The following is a 19,438-nucleotide window of genomic DNA, read 5'->3' as shown; positions in this document are numbered from 1 at the left end:
CAATCATGCCTCAGTCCACGGAATATGGAGTATCGGCGCACAAATCGTCAATGTCATTTTTCTCTCCGACAGCACCACCAAGTCCCATGTTTGCTTGAGAGATACGCTGTTGGCCCAGACGAGGCGCCCGTGCATTGGACCATCGATTGCTGCCAGCTCGAAGATAATCCATCTGCATGCCAGTCGCACTCGATCGATGGTCAATCATATCTTCGTCTTCTTTTATGTCATAATCACGTGCACGACTGGACGGCGGTCGAGCGTCCCTAACCCAGTTCTTAATGTCTTGTTCGTGCTCTTGTGCTTCCACTCCGTCACGATCGATATCGTAGGCATCGGCAGCACCCTTGTTTGACGATTTCTGAGGTGTCGATTCGTGTTCAGATGACGAGGCTTTCGGCGAGTCTGATCGCGAATGGGTCTTCTCATCCAGAGGAGAATCGCTTGGAGCGCTGCTGTCTTTCTCTTGTTCGAGTTCGTGCTCGTGCTCGTGCTCGTGCTCGTGCTCGTGGCTATTCAGGGTATCAGTCTGCTCATCTTGGACTTTTAGTGTGCTCTCATCCAAACCTCCACGGGAAGAGACGCTGAGTGTGTCAGAGTTGAACTGCTCATGTTCGTTCGGAGGAGCTTGCTCTCCTGTATCCTTATCCATCGATTCGTGCTCTGCCGGTGTATTATCGACGTCTTTGCGAGTTGCAGATGGACTTCCCACTATAGCGTCGTCGACTTCGGTATCGTCGGCATGCGTTTGCGAAGCTGTCGAAGGCGTGATTTCGGGGTGTGAAGATATCGTAGGGGATAGTAGTTCCTGCTCTTCTGATCGTTCTTGGTGTTCAGGTAGTTCTCTTGAGATTGGCAAGTCCTCCTTCGTCTCGCCTACCACTTGGCTCCCGTCTGGCAGGTGTCTCTCTTCTGATATGCTCCGGTCCTCTCCTTGCCTCGACTCTGCTTCTGAAGACGCTATCTCCGGTTTCACACTATCAGAACCAAAGTCGTTCTCTTCTAATACATCACTGTCTTCTTCGATCACAATTCTCTCGTTATCTCCTTGTCCTACGGGTTGAGCTTGTGGGGAGCGTGTTGTGACATACTCATCTTCAGAATCTTCGTGAGCAGCAGGCGAATCCATACTAGGAGTTTGGACATCGTAAGCTTTGCTGTCTGTTTCAGCTCCCTGATACTCTTCGATAGGTGTAAAAACTGTCTTCCCTGCAGGAGTCTGGGGAGCTGAGTCGTCGTTGTTTACTGTTTCGTGATGCTCGGCTCGATCTTGCGTTTTGTTTTCGGTTCTTTCAGGCATCCCGACCTCCTCGTGAGGGGCTGCTTGGTTTTGTATCGTATCGAAATAGACAGATTTCTGTGGGTTCAATGTCTTTGCAGGGGCAGCGTCTGCAGCAGGAGGTTTTGTCTCGGTCTTCGAGCTGATAAGAATGGTACCACTGTCCACTCTGATGGGTCTGATAGGTATATCTGCATCGTCTATCTGCCTGAGACGTGAATTACGACGTGTGTCGGAACTTTCAGCGCTTCCGCCAAGCATATCACTGTTGTACTTGTTCCTGGAGTTACCTCGAGCACCTATAGTGTCATTTGTTCCTCGTGTAGGTGTTCTTGACGGCCCCTGACTTCCTGATCTAAATGTTTTTACTTTTGACTTCTCACACACAACACACATCCAGACACCTATTTGATCCTCTTCTCCGATAAGAGGAGTCGCTGAAATCCAAATTGCTCGGCCGTGATGTCCGTCCTCATGTTTTATGCCATTCCTCAACGTGGTTCCATACCTGTTTTCACCTCGTTCAGTTGAAAAATGGATTTTCGCCGACACTGGTACACCGGTTTTTAGACTCTCAACCAAACCTGACAACGTAGCATTTGGCGCTGATACGTGCGACAGAAACGGTGTTTGGAGTACATCCTTATACTTGTACAGTTTCGGTGAAATGAACACAATTCTCAGTGATGGCGCTGGTCTGAGGAGCATGAACGAGTCGTAGACTCCTGGTAGCTTGCCCGAAAGTCTGCCGTCACCTGCCTGACCAAGTTTCCACTCATTGTTGTCTTCTCCCACTGTTCGGTCGTCGCTCTCTTCGTCATCGTCGGAAGCGTCAGAGTCGATATAGACACGCCTCGATATCCTGTCGGTGCTTCCTATACTTCTACTATCCTCGTCATCGCGATCCAAGGAATTCCCTCTACTATGTGCTTGGACAACTGCTGATTCTTCCAGATCGAACATTTCACTCAACTCACGCAGCTTCATGAGTGCTCTCTGCTTTCGTTCCTGATCGTTGTTGGGGTCTAATCGCTCTAGTTCTGTTTCCTTCTGACCCTGATCTTCGTCTCTAGAACGCAGGTATCGTTGAAAGCCTTCCAAGCCACGTCCGCCTTCAACCAAGCCCGTAACGTCGACTTGGGCTCCAATGTGGTATTTCAGCTTGCCGTATCTATCGTGAAGTGGGGCAACCATAAGCAGGTTGATGAAAGGTTTCCCATCTCTTCTATAGTTCAGCAATGTTTCTGTGATCTCCTCCCCGTTGTCGATAGCAGCCCTAAGCCGTTTCACAGATGAGGGATTGGTTTTTCTGCCTTGTAAAAATCGGCAATTACTGTTGAGAGTCTCTTCCGGTCCATATCTGGTCAATCTGTAAAACTCCTCGCTTGCATAGATGATAGGGTTATCCTCTTGTTTAGGGTCAGTCAAACAGAAGACTTCCGACAATCCTCCGACCAAATCGCTCATAATCGGTGTCGCTCTTCCGGCGATTTCATTCGTGAGGCACTCCGAGGCAATTCTGACAAGTGAATATGAAATGAATATCGGCAAAGCATCACCAACGAGATTGTTGAAGGAAGCCTGAGAAATTTTCTCGAACTCTTCATCGAGCCTAGCAGCTCGTCCTCTCACTTCGGTTGACGTGCCACTAGTTGTGGACTCTGGTTTCAGACCTTCAGCAACGGCATTAGCGTACTCGACAGCCTTTATGGCCTTTTGGGTTTCCAGATACTGGGTCAGCAAGGCATATGCTTGAGGCAGATATCGCTGCAGGAAAGCGGAAAACCTTGCGAGGGAAGGAGGGTGGTGGAGGATCGCATTGAGATGTCCTGAGGAAAAAAGGAGCTCAGCAATCGTCTCGAAGGAAGGTGGCTTAGGGCGAGGTTTTGGAGGGTTTAAATCGAAACTGTCAGCCTCGCTGCCTGGAGAACCAGTAGACATGTGTGACTGGTTGGTTTTGTGAGTTGTGTCGACAGGTGCTTGCTCATTGTTTGGCAACGAGCCGGTTTCGGTTGCTTGGTCGCTGGTTGGAGCTGTTGTCGTACCTGACGAGCTCGGTCTTTCCTGTAATGAACCACTCTGCGTACTAGGAGCATCTTCGATCTTCTCGTTATCTCCTGTTTCTTCTTTTACAGTGTCACGGGAGTCTCCGTTCGTGGATGCGAATACCTCTTTGTTCTTCCCTAGGTCTGACGCCTTCTCCTCTACTGCCGCTTCCAAAGAAGTCGATGTCGAAGGGCTGTCGCGTGACAGAGATGAGGTATGTAGCGACTGTTGTTCAGGTGTCGGTGCGACCACTGGCAATCTGTTCTTTTTCTTGAGCTGCTTAGATCGACCTGATCGATGGCGAAATTCCTGTTTGATTCTTTCGAGATCCATAGTGTGTAGTTATCAGTAGCAAGCTCAATCGAGCAGTACAGAAAGAGGCATGGCCGAGTGACCGTAGGCGAGACAGTCACAGAATACTGGCAGTGTTTCACGCCTTTAGGCCAGGTCCAGTGTAGTATAGATGACCTCAGTAAGGTGTAGCTGTCTCAAGTACAAGCAGTGCTCGCATTGCGACACGAGATGACATGACACCACCATTATTCTGACTAGCAGGGAACCGCCCGATCTGCTAAAGCTTATAGACAAGGATTTGAGCCACAGCAGAAGCTCCCAAAGCTCGATGGGCGCGAATCAGACAACACTCGATCTGAGGGAGTCAATCGTGGGCTGAACTCTGCGCGTCATAGGCAAATATACCCACATCCCTAGCGTCTCATAGGCTTTCGATGCTCAAAGTCCTTGCTTCCCTCGCAAGTCAATCGTATGAATACTTGGTAGGAGAGCAAGCGCAACAATCTAAGACTCGGGAACACTGCAAGGCAGGAACGCAGAAATGCATAACAATTCAGCTCTTCGTTTTCTCAATGGTTGATGAAAAACATGCCTCGCACGCATGCAGTATCTTGGACAAGCTACACTAATGATTGTATGTCGGCGAAACAGCTTGCTGTAGTTGTAATGTCACACCAAACGAGCCACCAGCGATCAGGTTGAACTCGCGTACTTCAAGTAGCAGCGAAATGCTACGAGTATCTAGGCAGACCCTGATGCACGACCTGGTCGTCCCCTCCCCACTCGCGAACCGTATGTTGCACATCTCTTGAGGTTCATGTCCCTTCAGCAAGTTGACAACGTGCACTCTTCCGGCCCGTATCGGTCCAGCTATTCCGAGAGTGCCAGTAGACGAGCTCATGGTTGTTTTGGACGACGTTAGAAATCTTTCCAGCCTTGCGAATAAGTTGAACGTCCACGTTGATTGACCGGGTAGCCATTGCTTCAGTCACCACCACGCGTTGCTGTCGCGCCATTATGATGGCTCCGTAAAGGTTGCATGTTCCTTTGGCTGCAGATGCAACTCGTCAGATCCTCACAGATCCTCTATTGCTGAGTAGGAGTGCTGACTGCATGCTCATATCGAGAATGATCCGCAGGTAGGTCGGTACTTTTGTCCGTCGAACTATTTCTTGTGCTTACTAGTATTGATGGGGTCGCACCACAGTTGCTTTCTGATTATGCCCATGAACCCAAACACATCTTTCAAAGCATTTTAGAGGCCGAGTTGCTCTTTCAGGACGCGCCAATAGCTCCATTCTTTGCCCACTCTGCGAACTCTCGCCGCTTCGCCCGAATGTCAAGGTAATTGGGTCGGTCCTCGAATAGTCTAAAAGGATTTGCTGCACCGCCTTCTTTTTCAATGTTCCCTGCCCAGACGTTCCATGCTATGGGTTTCAGCTGATCGGAACCAAGAACCAGACCTAGACATGCTAGAAAAACTGCCACCAAGGTCTCTGCTTTGATGTCAACAGGTAAATCAGGCTTCACGTGTAGTTGGGTGGCTATAATCGAGACTTCTTGGGCTGAGTATGCACTGTAGCGGTTAGCGGAACACTCGTTGGCTGAGTCGGAGACGTGCTTACGCATGAAACAGAGATAGCAAGCCCACAGAGACTAACAGCCTGGAGAGCGCAGACATTGTGAAAGGAGTGGTGTATTTACTGTGATGCGAGATGTGGTGGGCTGGGACGAAATGTACAGCATCTTTAGATTTGGGTAGCATGTGGGGACAAACCGGGCGGCCGCTGGGCTAACCCCGAACAGTAATACAGCGTGTTTGTCCCTTGACGCCTCGTTTGCGATGAAGCCTCATCTACTATGGCTCATGGATGTCCTTTTATAGGCTCGTCACTGTCAACCCGACTCCTCTTCCTACCACTCTTTCTGTAACATTCTCTTTCATTGTTAAGCAGGCGCGTCCTCGACTGCAAAACCGGAAACCCTCAGCCTTATTGGAATCACTCCTTGACCAGACATCTTCTTCGACACAAGCACGATGCATATACGAGTGACACCCTTGGCAGCCCTTGCGGTCACAGCCTCTGTAGTCCGTGCTGCTGGTCAGCTTGGCTTCGCTGTGGGAAATGTAAATCCCAATGGCTCATGCAAGAAGCGAAGTGATTTTGAGGCAGACTTCAAAGCAATTACCGATAATACCCACTCGACCCTGGTAAGAACATATTCTTCCTCAGACTCATTTGGTAATCTATGCAACACACCCTCGGAAATCCTCCCAGCCGCGCAGAATGCTGGGGTAAAGGTTCTTCTTGGTATGTGGCCGGATGGAATCGACGTATACGAGAAGGAGAAAGCGCCCATTGTGCAAGCCAATGTCGAGCAATATGGAGACACCCTCTTTGGAATCACGGTAGGCTCTGAAGGTCGCTACCGAGGAAGTAAGTAGTCTCCCAAATCCACATCGGAATCACCAAAAAAAAGAAAGACCACGAATCCAACTGGAAAGGTTTCAGAAGCTAAGTGTTTCGCAGCATACTCCGAAGGCGAGTTGGTGAGTTGGATAGACGATATGAAAAAGACCTTTCCGAACACGAAGATTGGCACGGCGGACTCTTGGAGCTCCTGGAACAACGGCTCGATGGATGCAGTCATAAGAGGTCCAATTGATCTTGCGTATGATTTCAACAACCACTCTAACCTGCCCATCACTGATATAACCCAGTCTTGCGAACGGGTTTCCCTACTGGCAATACCAAGACATTAGCAATGCCACCAAAACATACTTCGAAGCCATGGCCCAGGCGCTGGCGCATATTCAAGAAGTATCAGGAAGTCTCGATAGAATTCATTTCATGAATGGTGGTATGTCTGTCTTCTCGCGGCCTTGATGCACAATACTGATTCGTGGTCCGTACAGAAACAGGATGGCCAGGCGACGGTGGAACAGACGCTGGTGCTGCTTTGGCAGGAACTGACAACGCGAAGATTTACTGGGATTCTGCTGTTTGCGCATTACTCGATTGGAACGTTGATGTCTTCTGGTTCGAAGCTTTCGATGAGCCGAACAAACAGGACGCCATTAGTGATAACAGTCAACGAGCAACCGAGAAGTTCTGGGGATCTTTCACTTCCGATAGAGTGCCCAAATTTGATATGAGATGTGGTTGAAGGGTTACAACACCATATGATGATGTCAGGAAGCCGACAAGCACAACCATGCTCATTGAACCCACAATGAGATGCTAGCGTCCGCGAGCCATGTTACTGTTCTCAGATATCAATAGCAAATCTGCACTTCCCAACTTCTGAGCAACTTGGTATACATGCACTGTATCTAGGTTGTTCGGCAGTTATCTTGTACAGGCACAGCTTTATGCACGCTTATCCTTGATGTTTTGATCCGAAATGACGAGACTGAGAGATTGACTTTGCACAATCGATCGGCGCCACAGACGCCGCGAGCTGTGCCACTAAACTATATTTGCATGTCTAATCTGCGAAAGCGACTGCCGCCATTTGGACGTGTACCGTGTGTGGCCTCCAGTACGAGTAGCCGAGCACGTCGTGGAAAAACCAGTATACGTCCATCAGCTCTCGGAGCATGTCAACGTCGTCCCTGCCGTGCTCAGAAGCTGCTTGACAATGTGTTTCAGTAAATGTTCTTGAAACTGGTGATGAGTAGCTGCATTGTTGATGGAGGAGACATGGACATCAATATGCCATCGAGCCAGTATGAGAGGGTATCGTGTCTCAATGAGCATGGAAGTTCAGCCTATGTCTTTACAGGGTCAATACATATATGGCAAATCGCTTGTCACTACAACACAGAATATCCCTCCACTTTGTAGTGGTACAACACAACCCGAAATTTTCAAGTTTACGAACGGAGAGAAACACGTGTCTATTACTGACGTTCCTCGAGTGGTGTTGTTCCATATTAGCGATGCCCTAAATTTAGGTGCCATCATTCTCAACATTGGCGTCACATCATACAGGCAGAGTTTATGCGCGTTGAGAGCGCCGTTCTCGAGGAGCCACTAACGATGTGACAGCCACTTCCGAGAACGAGGGGCGATGGCGCTCAGGTACATTGAACTTGAAACGCGGATTTTCCACTGCCCTGGCAGAATGCAAGCCTTTGGCAGACACACAAACGCGAGGCAGAATTGTTGGAGGTCGTTGTTGCACTGCTAGCAACCCTTTTATGTTCGCTGCTGTTACTTGCCTTAACAACTATCTTCCCATAAGTCGAAAAGATGACGTATGCTTGATTGGACGACATACATAGCAAAGCTGGAGTTAGCAGTCACGCAGGGGAAATCGCATCCCTGCACAACGGTACTGGAAAACGCGCATGCATACTGTATATACGAATCTTGCCACCCTGACGTGTTATTGATACTAAAGCAAGGATTCAAACCGGAGATCAAGTCGCCGAGCGGCAGAAACACCAAGAAGGAGCTTGCTGCCAGCGCTGGTACAAGTACACTCTGGCTCCTGAGCATTTCGTGACAACGGCAATGCTGGTCATATCGCTGGCCCAAGGAATTCACAGATTGAGTGCTTGGAGTTACAATATGTTCTGCAACTGCATATGCAGAGTTCGTCTGACCTAACGCCCATGCTTCAAACACGATGGCAATGCACCAGTCGCGGCTCAGCCTTAGTGCTCCGCATGAAGCTACCATATTGTTCTCGGTTCATCTGTGCCATGCGAAATTAGTGCCAAGGCTGGTCGTGCGATCAAAGTACCCAGAGGAACTACTGTGTTATGAGCTTCTGAGAACGTAGGTGGCCTTCGACCCGAAAGTACTAGGTTTCCTGGCATGATTCGAGACTTTGTCCTCTCCATCGTGGACGTCGATAAACACTTTACACTTTACGCTCGATACAAGGAGAAGACGTCGCAACCGATTGTCGACAGATGTATTTTCGATGGTGACGTTCGAGTGCAATCTTGCGGAAAAGCTTGGCAGGTTAAAAGAGGCTTAGAGACCTCGCTTATCACCTCCAAAAAGGACTTTAAGCTCGTCTTAGCTCCGTCCATACTCAGGGGCTCCCGAAAGCGTCGACGTTCCCCTTTCAGCAACCCGTTCAATTGTAAACCCTGCTAATCGAAGCTCCTGTCTCACAAAATCTGCGTGTCAGCACCCGCATCTGGGCAGTTGAGATTCAATGTGGATCGAAAGTCTTGTCATTGATGTTTATCCAATCCCGATGCGTCGCAAGGTATACTAAGCTCATAATCAGGCGAAGCCTCCAAATGAGCTAGAGGCCAAAGGTGAGCTGGGCGGCACCATATCATCTGGCTGCTTTCTCCTTCACCATCATCTGCTTTCTTTGCAAACTGCGCTGCATTTTGAAAGCAATTGCTTTCGTCCCTTCTTTTCTGTTTATTGTCGCTCTTTACACCGACCTCCAGCATGAGGTCGCTAAAATATGTGCCGGCAGTGCTGTCGGCTTCTTTCCTTAATGTACTTGCCAAAGGCAATTTTGACGCTACAGTTGTTGTAACAACTACTCGAACGGTAACCTTCTGTCCGATTGCCAATCTTTTCGATTGTGCCGCACCAGAACCAACGGAGCATTGGGGTGATTGGAGTCAGACGGTGACACCGACTACTGCTGGTACAACCACCACCACAAGGTCAAACGCTGCTACCACGACGTCTTCGAGTGGCAATGGACCTAGCACACGCACGACATCATCCACATCGGGCAATGGTCAGGGCACCGGCTCAACAACCTCGACTTCGGGCAGAGGAACTAGCTCGACCTTGACTACCACATCAGGTAATGGTCAGGGAACCACTTCGACCATATCGACCTCGGGCAATGGCCACGGAACCGGCTCCACAACATCCACTTCCGGCACAGGATCAACGACGTCAATCATAACTTCCACAACCTCTCGAGAGAATGGTGTTAATGGCACAACCACCACAGCTGGTACAGAGACGACAACATCAGGTGTGACTACTACTACATCCCGTCTAGACGGTGTCAATGGCACAACCACCACGACCGGTACTGGCACAACCACCACTACTAGCGGAACGGAGAGTACCACCAGCACCACTGTCACTACCTCTCACTTTGAAGGCAATGGCACAACCACTACGTCCTTCACAAGCACGACCACTCCAATCTTCGAAGGCAACGGCACAACTACCACGTCTCTGACGAGTACCACCTCGCATTTGGACAGCAACGGCACGACCACTTCCTCCTTGACGAGTACAATGACAACCACCACAGCTCCATTTGACGGCAACGGAACAACTACCACATCCTTTACGAGCACCATGACGACTACCACGCCTCCATTTGGTGGTAACGGCACCACAACTACCAGCAACTTCGGAGGCAATGGAACAACGACTACTACTCCATTTGGTGGCAACGTAACTACCACGACCCCTATAACAAGCATGACCACTCCTTTTGGCAATGTTACCACCACTCCCTTCAACAACGGAACAACGACTACTCCTACTACTACTGCAAACACAACTACCAGCACCACTTGCGGAAATGCTACTTCCCCCCACACTGCCAGCCCTACACTGGCTGAGCCATTGTGCAATAGTCCCGAGGATCGAAGCACATGGTGTGGTGGTCGATCTGTCGCAGATGACACACACAGTCATCTCTTATTCGCAGGACCGGTCAAGAGGTTCACATTGGTGCTCACTGTGTCTAGCTTCGACTTCGATGGTACTCCCCAGTCGTCCTATGCTATCAACGGCAAGAGTCCTGGCGAAGCTATTGAGGTCAATTGGGGCGACAGAGTAGAAATTACAGTCGTGAACAACATGAACATTGCTACGTCCATTCATTGGCACGGTGTCCGTCAAGAGGGTACTAACGACCAAGATGGTGTTCCTGGCGTTACCGAGTGCCCACTTGCACCAGGCTCTACACGTCTCTATAGTTGGACTGCAACCACATACGGTACTGGATGGTATCACTCCCATCTGGCTTCTCAATATGGTGGTGGTATTCGTGGCCCTATCATCATTCACGGACCTGCCTCTGCCAATTATGACCTTGACATGGGTGCGATCATGATCAACGAGAAATTCGCCTCGACCATCGACATCGTCGCAGCTACCGCAGCCAAGACTCCTGGTGGACTCGCTCCATCAACCAACTATCTCCTCAACGGCAAGAACCTGTCTCCTAACGGCCAGGCGGGTGAGAGCGCGAAATGGATTGTCAAGTCTGGCAAGAAGCATCTCTTCCGCATTATCAACAGGTATGTTCGACCTCCCAAGTGACACTTTCTCGTCTCTAACTGTTCTCTAGTTCTGCCCAGAGTGGCTATGCTGTCCATTTCGACGGACACAAGATGAAGGTCATCAGCGCCGACTTCACTCCTATTGTGCCCTACGAGACTGAATGGTTATACATCCAGAGTGGTCAAAGATATAATGTTATCGTCGAAATGAACCAGGTAGGTCAAAGCAATCATGCTGTTAGAAGATCAATCACTGACATCATTGCAGAAAGCTGGCGCCTACTACCTTCGTGCTGTTACTCAAACTGGTTGCGGTACTAGCTCTGGTAACAATGGTATGAGCACATCGAATGGCGTCTTCGAATACGAGGGATCTTGTGACAAGCCTACGCCTGGTAATCTCACCTTCAATGCCAACGTCTGCCAGGACGAGCCAATCGCAAGCCTGGTTCCCGTCGTGCCTCGAGGTGCTGGTGATCTTGCCAAGTTCACGGCGACTTCCAAACTCTTGCCTGCTGGTAACGCTGGTACACAGGCCTTCAGCAACGTGAGCATCGTCCGATGGTTTATGGGTCCTGTCGATGATTTGTCCACCAACTCAGCCACCAAGAAGGGCAACAAGACTATCATGGTTGACTTCGACCTACCAACGCTCAGAGCGATGAGTACTTTGCCCAACGAGGGGTTCAACAGCTCCATCTACTCCAACGCTGTTGTCCTTGACGGTCCTGCCAATGACTGGGTCTACTTCGTCATCCAGAACAACTTCCAGACTTCGCATCCAATGCATCTTCACGGTCACGATGTCTCAGTCGTGGGCCAAGGTCATGGTATCTTCACTGCCGATATGGCTAGCACACTGAACTTCGGCAACCCCATCCGACGAGATACCGTCCTCCTTTGGGGTGCACCTGTCATCAATCCTGACACAGGCAGACCTTTCACAGGTCCAAATGCACCTGCACAATCTGGCTGGACCGTCATCGGCTTCCAGACCGACAACCCAGGTGCCTGGGTCATGCATTGCCACATCATGTTCCACGCCGACGGCGGTATGGGTATGCAATTCATCGAGCGACCAAGAGACATCAAAGACTACTACGACTCTCAATTCCAGAACACGTGCTCGCAGTATGAGGCATGGGAAGCCTCTGGTGGCATCGGCAAGCTTGAGTACGAGAGTGGTCTCAAGCGAAGATACCAAGATCATCTCGAGGCACACAAGTTCTCTGGCTACTCCCACAGCAACGTGGTCCGAAACTTTTAAAGAGTCAACGTCGTAATAGACATGTGTGTAGATAAGTTGAGTTGGGCAAGGAGGTTGGATCTGGATCCTGTATGACATGTACTTTGTTTCTAATTCACATAATTGGAAAAAACGCAAGATGTTACAGCCATATAATCGAACTCTTGCTTTCGTACGGATCCGTTAATGCTAGGACGATAGAATTTTACTTACTCACGTACTACAATATTTATCGAATGTGCGTGGTTACGTCTTCCACTAGTGGGTTGTGTATTATTTGCTTTGTCAGTCGCTCTAGCCATGATCTCGTGCTCGCCCGTGGGTAGGTAGAGTGCAGTCTCGAAGTCTTGCCATTCGTATTGTTTGCGCTCTGGTGGTCTTATTGAGGCTTTCTCTAGCCACTCTCCTCCTTCTCTGACACTGATAGTCACCTTCTCGATGGCTGACGCACCCCAAGCACGACCTGCAATGACAACTTGCGGGCCTTGTATTTCACCTTCGGATGACGGTGTTGTCAGCAAGAAGGAATTAGGCTCGACGTCCCAGCAGGGTCTCTTTCGTATTTCTCGGGGGTCAGTCGGGTCCACCTCGTTGTAGTAGATCGTTGTAAACGGCCCCTTCGACCTTGTTTCTTGTAGCGACAAGCGAGTAAGCCATTTTACAGAGTTGGTTCCATAGTATCCAGGCACGATGAGTCTTACAGGACCACCTCGCTTTGCGCTTAGTGGCATTCCGTTGAACTCATATGCAACAAGGCAGCCCCCACGCAAAGCCTTGGTTAGTGGCATGTCTTTCTGATACCTATCCACATCTTTAGCTTCGAAGAAAGAGCCATGCTCGAGGCCGTCACTCCAGACATACTGGGCTTCAGGCTTCGGCTTGGCCATTCCAAGTAGGGTGTCCAGAGACACTCCAGTCCAAGCAACGTTGCCTATACGCCATAGGTTCGTGTCAGGCGGCTTGATCGGACTACCATAGCATTCATGGAAGGCTGTGACTGTGCTCTTCGGGAGCTGGAGTAGTTCATCCCAGCATATCGTGAATGGCTGTTCGACTAGACCGTCAACAACCAGCCGCCAAGAAGATCTATCGACTATCGCTATTCCCATATGGGAGGTGATGAAGAGATCATCTTCGTCAGTAATGCTGCTGGTCAATTGGTTGGGAAGCTTTGGTGGTCGGTAAAAGAAACCTTTCGGCTCAATTCTGATTAGAGCATCGCGTTCATTGCCTTGAGTCTCGCCGGCTTGTGGCATCGTCGTGTTTCGTCGTAGTAATTCTTCATCGGCGTCAGAGTACATTTTATTGGTCAAAGTGATGAATGCGACATATTTATTCGAGCTCCGGCGGGCGTTTCCAGCCTACATAATGACACCGGCAAAAGGCAGGATATCCTCCTGTCGAGTCAATGTGAAAGTATGCGCAAGACGCGATACGTCAATGCTCTGGAATTGATCTCGAGCTTATAGTAAAATGCTGTACCCTGGTCCGCAACGAAGGACTCGAGACGTTGATGCAGTCGTCCAGTTCTTGGCATACGGAAGCCAGAAGCACCAGGGTCCGTAGTCAAGGTCGCAGCGCAGCGCAGCAAACGGTATGATCTCACTTGTACAACATTCATTGCGAGGTCAAGGCGTTCCTGTATCAATTTTGAACTCAGACAGGCAAGCTCTTATCGAAGTTTCGCTTTTCCAGGATGGATGTGCTCCGTATAGGGTTGAGAGCTTCGCGACTGCAGCTACCCAGACTGCAGCAACGTTCTACTACCAGCCTGCTACATTCATATACACAACCGACCTTTCGCACGAGGCCCATCGCTACCTGGCAAACAACATCGAGGCATGCTCAAAACACGAAAAACATCCAGTCAACACGGTTTTGTGCAAAGCGCAATCCGTCGAGAACTACGCGACGCTGGAAAAGCGAAGATGCCTCATTAGACTCTAAACCAGATTCCCAGCTGAGTCTCGGTCAGCGATTGAAGAAGTTGTCGCGTGAGTATGGATGGGCCGCCGTCTATATCTACCTTGGCCTCTCCTTACTCGACTTTCCTTTCTGCTTTCTGGCAGTGAAGACGCTAGGGACAGACACTATAGGCCATTGGGAACACGTTATTGTCAGCTATGTCAAAGGCTTTCTTCAGTGGCCTGTCAGTGGCACAGTGCAGGAGCAGATTGGTGATGCTGTCGATAAGATCGTCGAATCGACCGGTCTAGAAGAGGGCCGTAGAATCCTCGAGGAAGATACTCGGTCTACTGGTATCGGCGACCATGGCTATAAGGAGGCCGAGCAAGCGAACGGCGGGAATAATGCTAGTAGGTACCCGTCTGTTCTCTTGCGCAACGTGCATTTATGCTGACGATTGTTCCAGGTCTTTGGACGCAACTTGTCCTTGCCTATGCCATTCACAAATCCTTCATCTTTGTCCGAGTCCCACTGACCGCCGCTGTTACCCCAAAAATTGTGAAGACACTACGAGGTTGGGGATGGAACATCGGTCGGCCTTCACGCAAAGCACTACAAACATCAACAGGCAGTGGGAAAACTGGTGTCAATACTAAAGGCTCAGGGACAAAATCTGGTGACTAGAAGATTGCAACTCGTGGGCCTTGCCAGTTGAGGAAGATCGCACAGCTCCGAGCTCGTGTTTCTGTTCATGCGCTGCATAAGGACGACCATGGACGTCGAGTCTTTCTAGAAGGAACACCATGGCAGTATTGAACCTGTACATTATACCCTAGTACATCAAGATGGTGAGTGATTGGTCGTATGTGTTACACTTTCGACATAAGCAGCGAACTCCATCCATTGAGCATGTCTGTGTTTCTGTAAGCTGATGCCAGAACAGTCGGTTGGTGTATAAATGCATATGATATACCGAAAGGTAGAAGGTGTTTGGTTTTGGATTTAAACAACCGTCTGTTATGGTCTTTCGTGGATGCGAACTGCTGCATTGACACAGAGAAATGCCCTAATATGTGTGTAGGTAGAAAATGACTTTGTTGCAATGAGCGAATTGAATGCTTTTCAAATCTAATTCTGCAGAAACAAACAATGCTCTAGTACGTTTGCTGGAGCTGCTATAGAGGGTACGGCACGTCCCCTCCCATAGCTACGCGAGCCTACTGAGGCATTCTAGTCTGCTTGTAAGATACCGTCCGTGACTGCCAAAGAGAATCGCCGTATGTACCCACCGCTCTCACATCAACCTATTCGATTCATTGCATCGTCTGCCGCAAAGACCCGAACATATACGTAGAGAATTGCAAAACACCAGCCTGGTTCTTCTTCACATACTTTTTTTCGAAAGCGACATATCCCGATCATCGAAGTGTGAGAGGAATAGCGTGGGTGGCTTTTGGCTTGGCAGTCGCAATTGGTGGTCGTTGCTTCCTCCTCGAGACATGACCGTTGTTCTGACCTTTCTTCAGTCTCTGGTCTGTAGGCACGATACACGCCTCACTGCCGAGTCCTTTAACCGTACTTCAAATTGGACTGTTTGTGATGAAAATTGATGCCCAACAAGGCCGTTGCCCGTCATCTTTGCAGGTCAAGATCGAGGCATCCAGAGCCATCGGTCCAGCTCATGCAGCTAAGACATGGCCGCATAACAAGTGACCGTCTTGGAAGGCCTCCGTATGGAACAAACTGCGACACCTATGTGCACTTTCTGGGCCAGCCCACTCGATCACAATAATGCTATTCGCAAACACTTTACAGAGCGATGTCGTCTGAGCGGCCTTGGTCCGTCCTCACTGTTTCAGCGGTCATCTGCTCCCTAACCTCGTGCCCACTACCACTGTCACGCACCGCTACACCCTCTCTCTCACTGGTGAACGCTCTCATCATCCGTCTGCATCACGGGAGTCTCTGCTCTCTCCAATCCTCTCGGTCTTTCTTCCAAACTGACATTCGACCTGCCGCTCGCCGCGAGATTGTTTCCTTCCCAAGCTCCATCCTCTCCACTTGATTTGTTTGCTCTTCTTGGGCCTTTGTTCTGCCCCATTTCCTGTTTTCTGCCTTTTCAAACTCGAGTAGGGCGCGAGCTCGTCCCGATCCTGGCCCTCGGTATTGTATTGTATTACTGTCTCCACCGACCCGGCAGACTACTAAAGCTATCTCAACTCCCCACCCTTCCACGTCCGGTTTCACACATCAATTCTGGTATTTGCTTTCACAACATTGCCCTTTGGAAACTGGTCTTCTCAGTTAAAGTGTCGATGTTTTCCTCGCTGTGGTGGTGACGACTTCCCTCGAGTCTTCTGGTGTCACGACCCCACCTTCTCACCGCTCTTTTGCCCACTTGCAAGCTGGAGTTAGATATGGATTTGTCTTACCAGCAACCACAACCTTATCGGATGTACGAACACCCACAATGGACTGAGGATTACAAGCCAAACTATATCGAGGCTGAGCATCACATTGAGCGAGACGAAAGACCGCCTGCTTCAACAACTTCTACTTACAATGCCAATCCTCACAGCCGGAGACAATCCGTGTTGAAAGTCGAAGATGAATATTCTCCCAATGACAATGTGCCAACATGGCATGAGAGGCAACACCAGGCTCATTATCCAATCAGACACTACTCGCATTCAAGTGTACATTCACACGGTCATCCCCAGCGATATATGCGGGCAGATCCCAACTTCGCAGCATCATATGCTCAACCAGAATGGTCGATGCCACAGTCAGGGACAAGCACTCCTACCCCAGCGTATAGCAGCGTCGATTCCTACAGTGCGCCCGTGCAGTACGCAAATCATGCAAGCTTTGATTTCAACCAAGACCCGATCTCAGCCGTTTCAATGTCACCACAATCGAGCCAAGGTGGATGGGCTTCTGCAACCTCATCCGACGGCATGGAGCAACGATGCATGATACAGAGCCCTGTCTTTCGTCCCATGTCGCCACAGTCAACACATCGAGCCGATGGACTTGTTCAACGATCCGACGGCATTCGGAAGAAGAACGCTAGATTCGAGATACCTAGGGAGCGAAATCTACATACGATCGATGCACTGATAATGTCGACCACTGATGAGACCGAGAAGAAGGAGCTGAAGCAGCAGAAGCGACTCCTGCGAAACAGGCAGGCAGCGTGAGTATAGACACTTTCCAATTACTGACCAATACTAATCACTTACGTTAGCCTCGACTCTCGACAAAGGAAGAAGTCCCACACGGAGAAACTCGAGCAAGAGAAGAAGCACCACGAGAAGAGGATGGTTGGTCTAGAAGAGGCTGTCACGCAACTGCAAGAACAACTCCAGATAGAAAGAGAGCAATGGGCCACTCAAAGACAACAGTACGACATACAGGTTAACACCCTTCTGCACGAGCGTAACGAAGCCATCCGACAAAAGACAATCGAAGCTGCAGATACGCGAAGACAATTGAACGCGATGAAGGAATACTGCAGAGAACAATCCCAACGATCACACGGCTACACTGCAGCCTCAGACATCAACAATATGGCCTCAGACTTTAGTGAGATTGGCTTTGACGACGATTGGGAGCATGAATTCAGCTTGATCGACAACAGCGAGCTGGATAATATGCAAAGACAAGCCACGCCAAAACCTTCCACCATGGCAGTAGCAAGCAAAGCAGACACGGATTTCAGCTGGAATACTCTCTATATGTGCCTGTTGTTTGGTGCTGTTGTGGTCTCTGCAGGTGGACAAATCTCGAAGCTAGGTCAGAGTACAACCGAGGTCGCACTCCCTGCTGTATCTGATCTCAACCGGGCTGATGCTCAGAATGTCCTCAACGCTCTATCTTCAGACAGTCAGTCAGCACAAGACATGGGCCCCTCCAACTCGGCAATGGCAATTGCCTGCACTTCCGCGCCACAACCATCTGCGGCTGGCATCGATTTTTCATACACTCCAGCTGAGTCTCGATCTAGCTTCGAAGAACTTTCCTCTGCCCTTACAACACCCTCTCGACACCAATACATGCAACAAGCGCTGTCCATGACACCTGCTTCTTACAATCACATCACAAACCCGCTCGCAGGGTTTGATGACGATGCGGATGCCGACCTTCCTGATTCACCGCGACCTAAACCAGCTGGGAGCCGTCTTGAGCAGGCCATGCGAGCCCTCAATGCCAACAAAACTCCTGCAGAGAAGGCTGGTTTCATAAGTCGAGCACAAGAACGGAGCGCACTTAATGTGCCTGACTCTGTGATGGTCGAATTCCGGGCGTTCGTCCAAGAGACAAGACAAAGTCAGACGGAGAACCAGCAGCAGAGCGGTTGACGTTCGACAAACCACTTTCGAGTTCTATGATACACGACGCTCGTCGTTGTCATACAGCAGTTTACACAGCTTGACATGAGTATGGAGCTCTTGAAGCGGGCACGATTTTCAGCCATCTCCTCGATTCTCGCTATTCTCGATTGACATGCGAGGTGGTATCGACTGATCTTACACATCTATAGACTAGCGTACGCAAGCAAGCCAAAATCTTATCAGGCTACGATCACGACCTACACGATACATTTACAGCCACTGGTACACACCATTCGACACGAATTTACGGCTCATTTCCTTTTACGTTAACGAATTTCCCGTGACCTCCAAACTATTTGGAACACTTGTTTCATGGATATAAATGCCTTGTATTTAGCCTAACGAAAATCTCATTCCACAATATCGAGAGTTGGACATTATGCTTAAACCAGCGAAACAGTGCTGCCTTTCACCTGAGAGGGCATAGATCCAAGATCAATATTGGAATGAATCAACGAACTACTCCATGACCTAATGAATTATGACTATCATGACACTTCAAAATAATTGGAACGAAAACTACGCGCAGAGGAAGATGTGCAAGATGAAATTTAGCACGCCGCAATAAAGAGAGTGAGCGTCTGAACGATCGGTCTTGCAGCAGTGACGATCTAGAAGATATGGCTAGTAAGAATTATCACGCACAGCCTGGAATAGGTCCTCTATGACTCTCCGGGGACGGTCACTGGGCCTGGTGAAACAAGGACTCTCACCTTAATAGCATAGCACGGATTTTACATCATGACGATGATGATGGTTGATCAATAAAGATAGCTAGATACAAGCTTGACGCTCCGAGTCGTTCGTACCATCCATGGCACGGCACGGCTTCAGCCCCCCAAAACAGATTCTTGCAATAAATCACTCATAGAACCTGGCTGCTCTCTGTGATCAAAACGTTTTCACCCCTAGCTCCCTGCCAATGACAATGAAACCATCAGTCATAACCATACTATACAAGCCCGCTACCTATCGAGCCTTCGTAACCACTGGTTCCTGCCAAAAAAAAAAAGCCACAGAAGGCAAGTACGTAT

General features: G+C 49.5%; 7 protein-coding genes across 7 annotated transcripts; 4 read left to right on the top strand and 3 right to left on the bottom strand.

The window, feature by feature from the left end:
* Window positions 1-10: 10 nt before the first annotated feature.
* On the bottom strand, window positions 11-3,658 carry LTR64_006972 (uncharacterized protein; the record flags this gene model as incomplete). The annotated part of the gene is made up of 1 exon (XM_064901298.1): window positions 11-3,658. The coding sequence occupies one exon, from the start codon at window positions 3,656-3,658 to the stop codon at window positions 11-13; it is 3,648 nt and encodes a 1,215-aa protein (XP_064752374.1).
* Window positions 3,659-4,894: 1,236 nt separating this feature from the next.
* On the bottom strand, window positions 4,895-5,300 carry LTR64_006971 (uncharacterized protein; the record flags this gene model as incomplete). Its single annotated transcript, XM_064901297.1, has 2 exons — window positions 4,895-5,195; window positions 5,245-5,300. 2 exons carry the CDS (start codon window positions 5,298-5,300, stop codon window positions 4,895-4,897), a joined length of 357 nt encoding a protein of 118 aa, XP_064752373.1.
* Window positions 5,301-5,657: 357 nt separating this feature from the next.
* BGL2 (glycoside hydrolase 3 protein) lies at window positions 5,658-6,787 on the top strand (the record flags this gene model as incomplete). The annotated part of the gene is made up of 4 exons (XM_064901296.1): window positions 5,658-6,057; window positions 6,151-6,292; window positions 6,342-6,481; window positions 6,537-6,787. 4 exons carry the CDS (start codon window positions 5,658-5,660, stop codon window positions 6,785-6,787), a joined length of 933 nt encoding a protein of 310 aa, XP_064752372.1.
* Window positions 6,788-9,042: 2,255 nt separating this feature from the next.
* Window positions 9,043-12,126, top strand: LTR64_006969 (uncharacterized protein; the record flags this gene model as incomplete). Its single annotated transcript, XM_064901295.1, has 3 exons — window positions 9,043-10,877; window positions 10,928-11,075; window positions 11,128-12,126. 3 exons carry the CDS (start codon window positions 9,043-9,045, stop codon window positions 12,124-12,126), a joined length of 2,982 nt encoding a protein of 993 aa, XP_064752371.1.
* Window positions 12,127-12,314: 188 nt separating this feature from the next.
* On the bottom strand, window positions 12,315-13,361 carry LTR64_006968 (uncharacterized protein; the record flags this gene model as incomplete). The annotated part of the gene is made up of 1 exon (XM_064901294.1): window positions 12,315-13,361. One exon carries the CDS (start codon window positions 13,359-13,361, stop codon window positions 12,315-12,317), a length of 1,047 nt encoding a protein of 348 aa, XP_064752370.1.
* Window positions 13,362-13,801: 440 nt separating this feature from the next.
* NAT2 (DUF1279 superfamily) lies at window positions 13,802-14,694 on the top strand (the record flags this gene model as incomplete). The annotated part of the gene is made up of 2 exons (XM_064901293.1): window positions 13,802-14,420; window positions 14,477-14,694. The coding sequence occupies 2 exons, from the start codon at window positions 13,802-13,804 to the stop codon at window positions 14,692-14,694; spliced, it is 837 nt and encodes a 278-aa protein (XP_064752369.1).
* Window positions 14,695-16,427: 1,733 nt separating this feature from the next.
* LTR64_006966 (uncharacterized protein) lies at window positions 16,428-18,371 on the top strand (the record flags this gene model as incomplete). The annotated part of the gene is made up of 2 exons (XM_064901292.1): window positions 16,428-17,206; window positions 17,258-18,371. 2 exons carry the CDS (start codon window positions 16,428-16,430, stop codon window positions 18,369-18,371), a joined length of 1,893 nt encoding a protein of 630 aa, XP_064752368.1.
* Between the last annotated feature and the right edge of the window lie 1,067 nt (window positions 18,372-19,438).

This window comes from Lithohypha guttulata, assembly GCF_036872675.1.
Source record: "Lithohypha guttulata strain CCFEE 5908 chromosome Unknown scaffold_5, whole genome shotgun sequence".
NCBI classification, from domain to species: Eukaryota; Fungi; Ascomycota; class Eurotiomycetes; order Chaetothyriales; family Trichomeriaceae; genus Lithohypha; species Lithohypha guttulata.
This window is presented reverse-complemented; position numbering and strand designations above follow the sequence as displayed.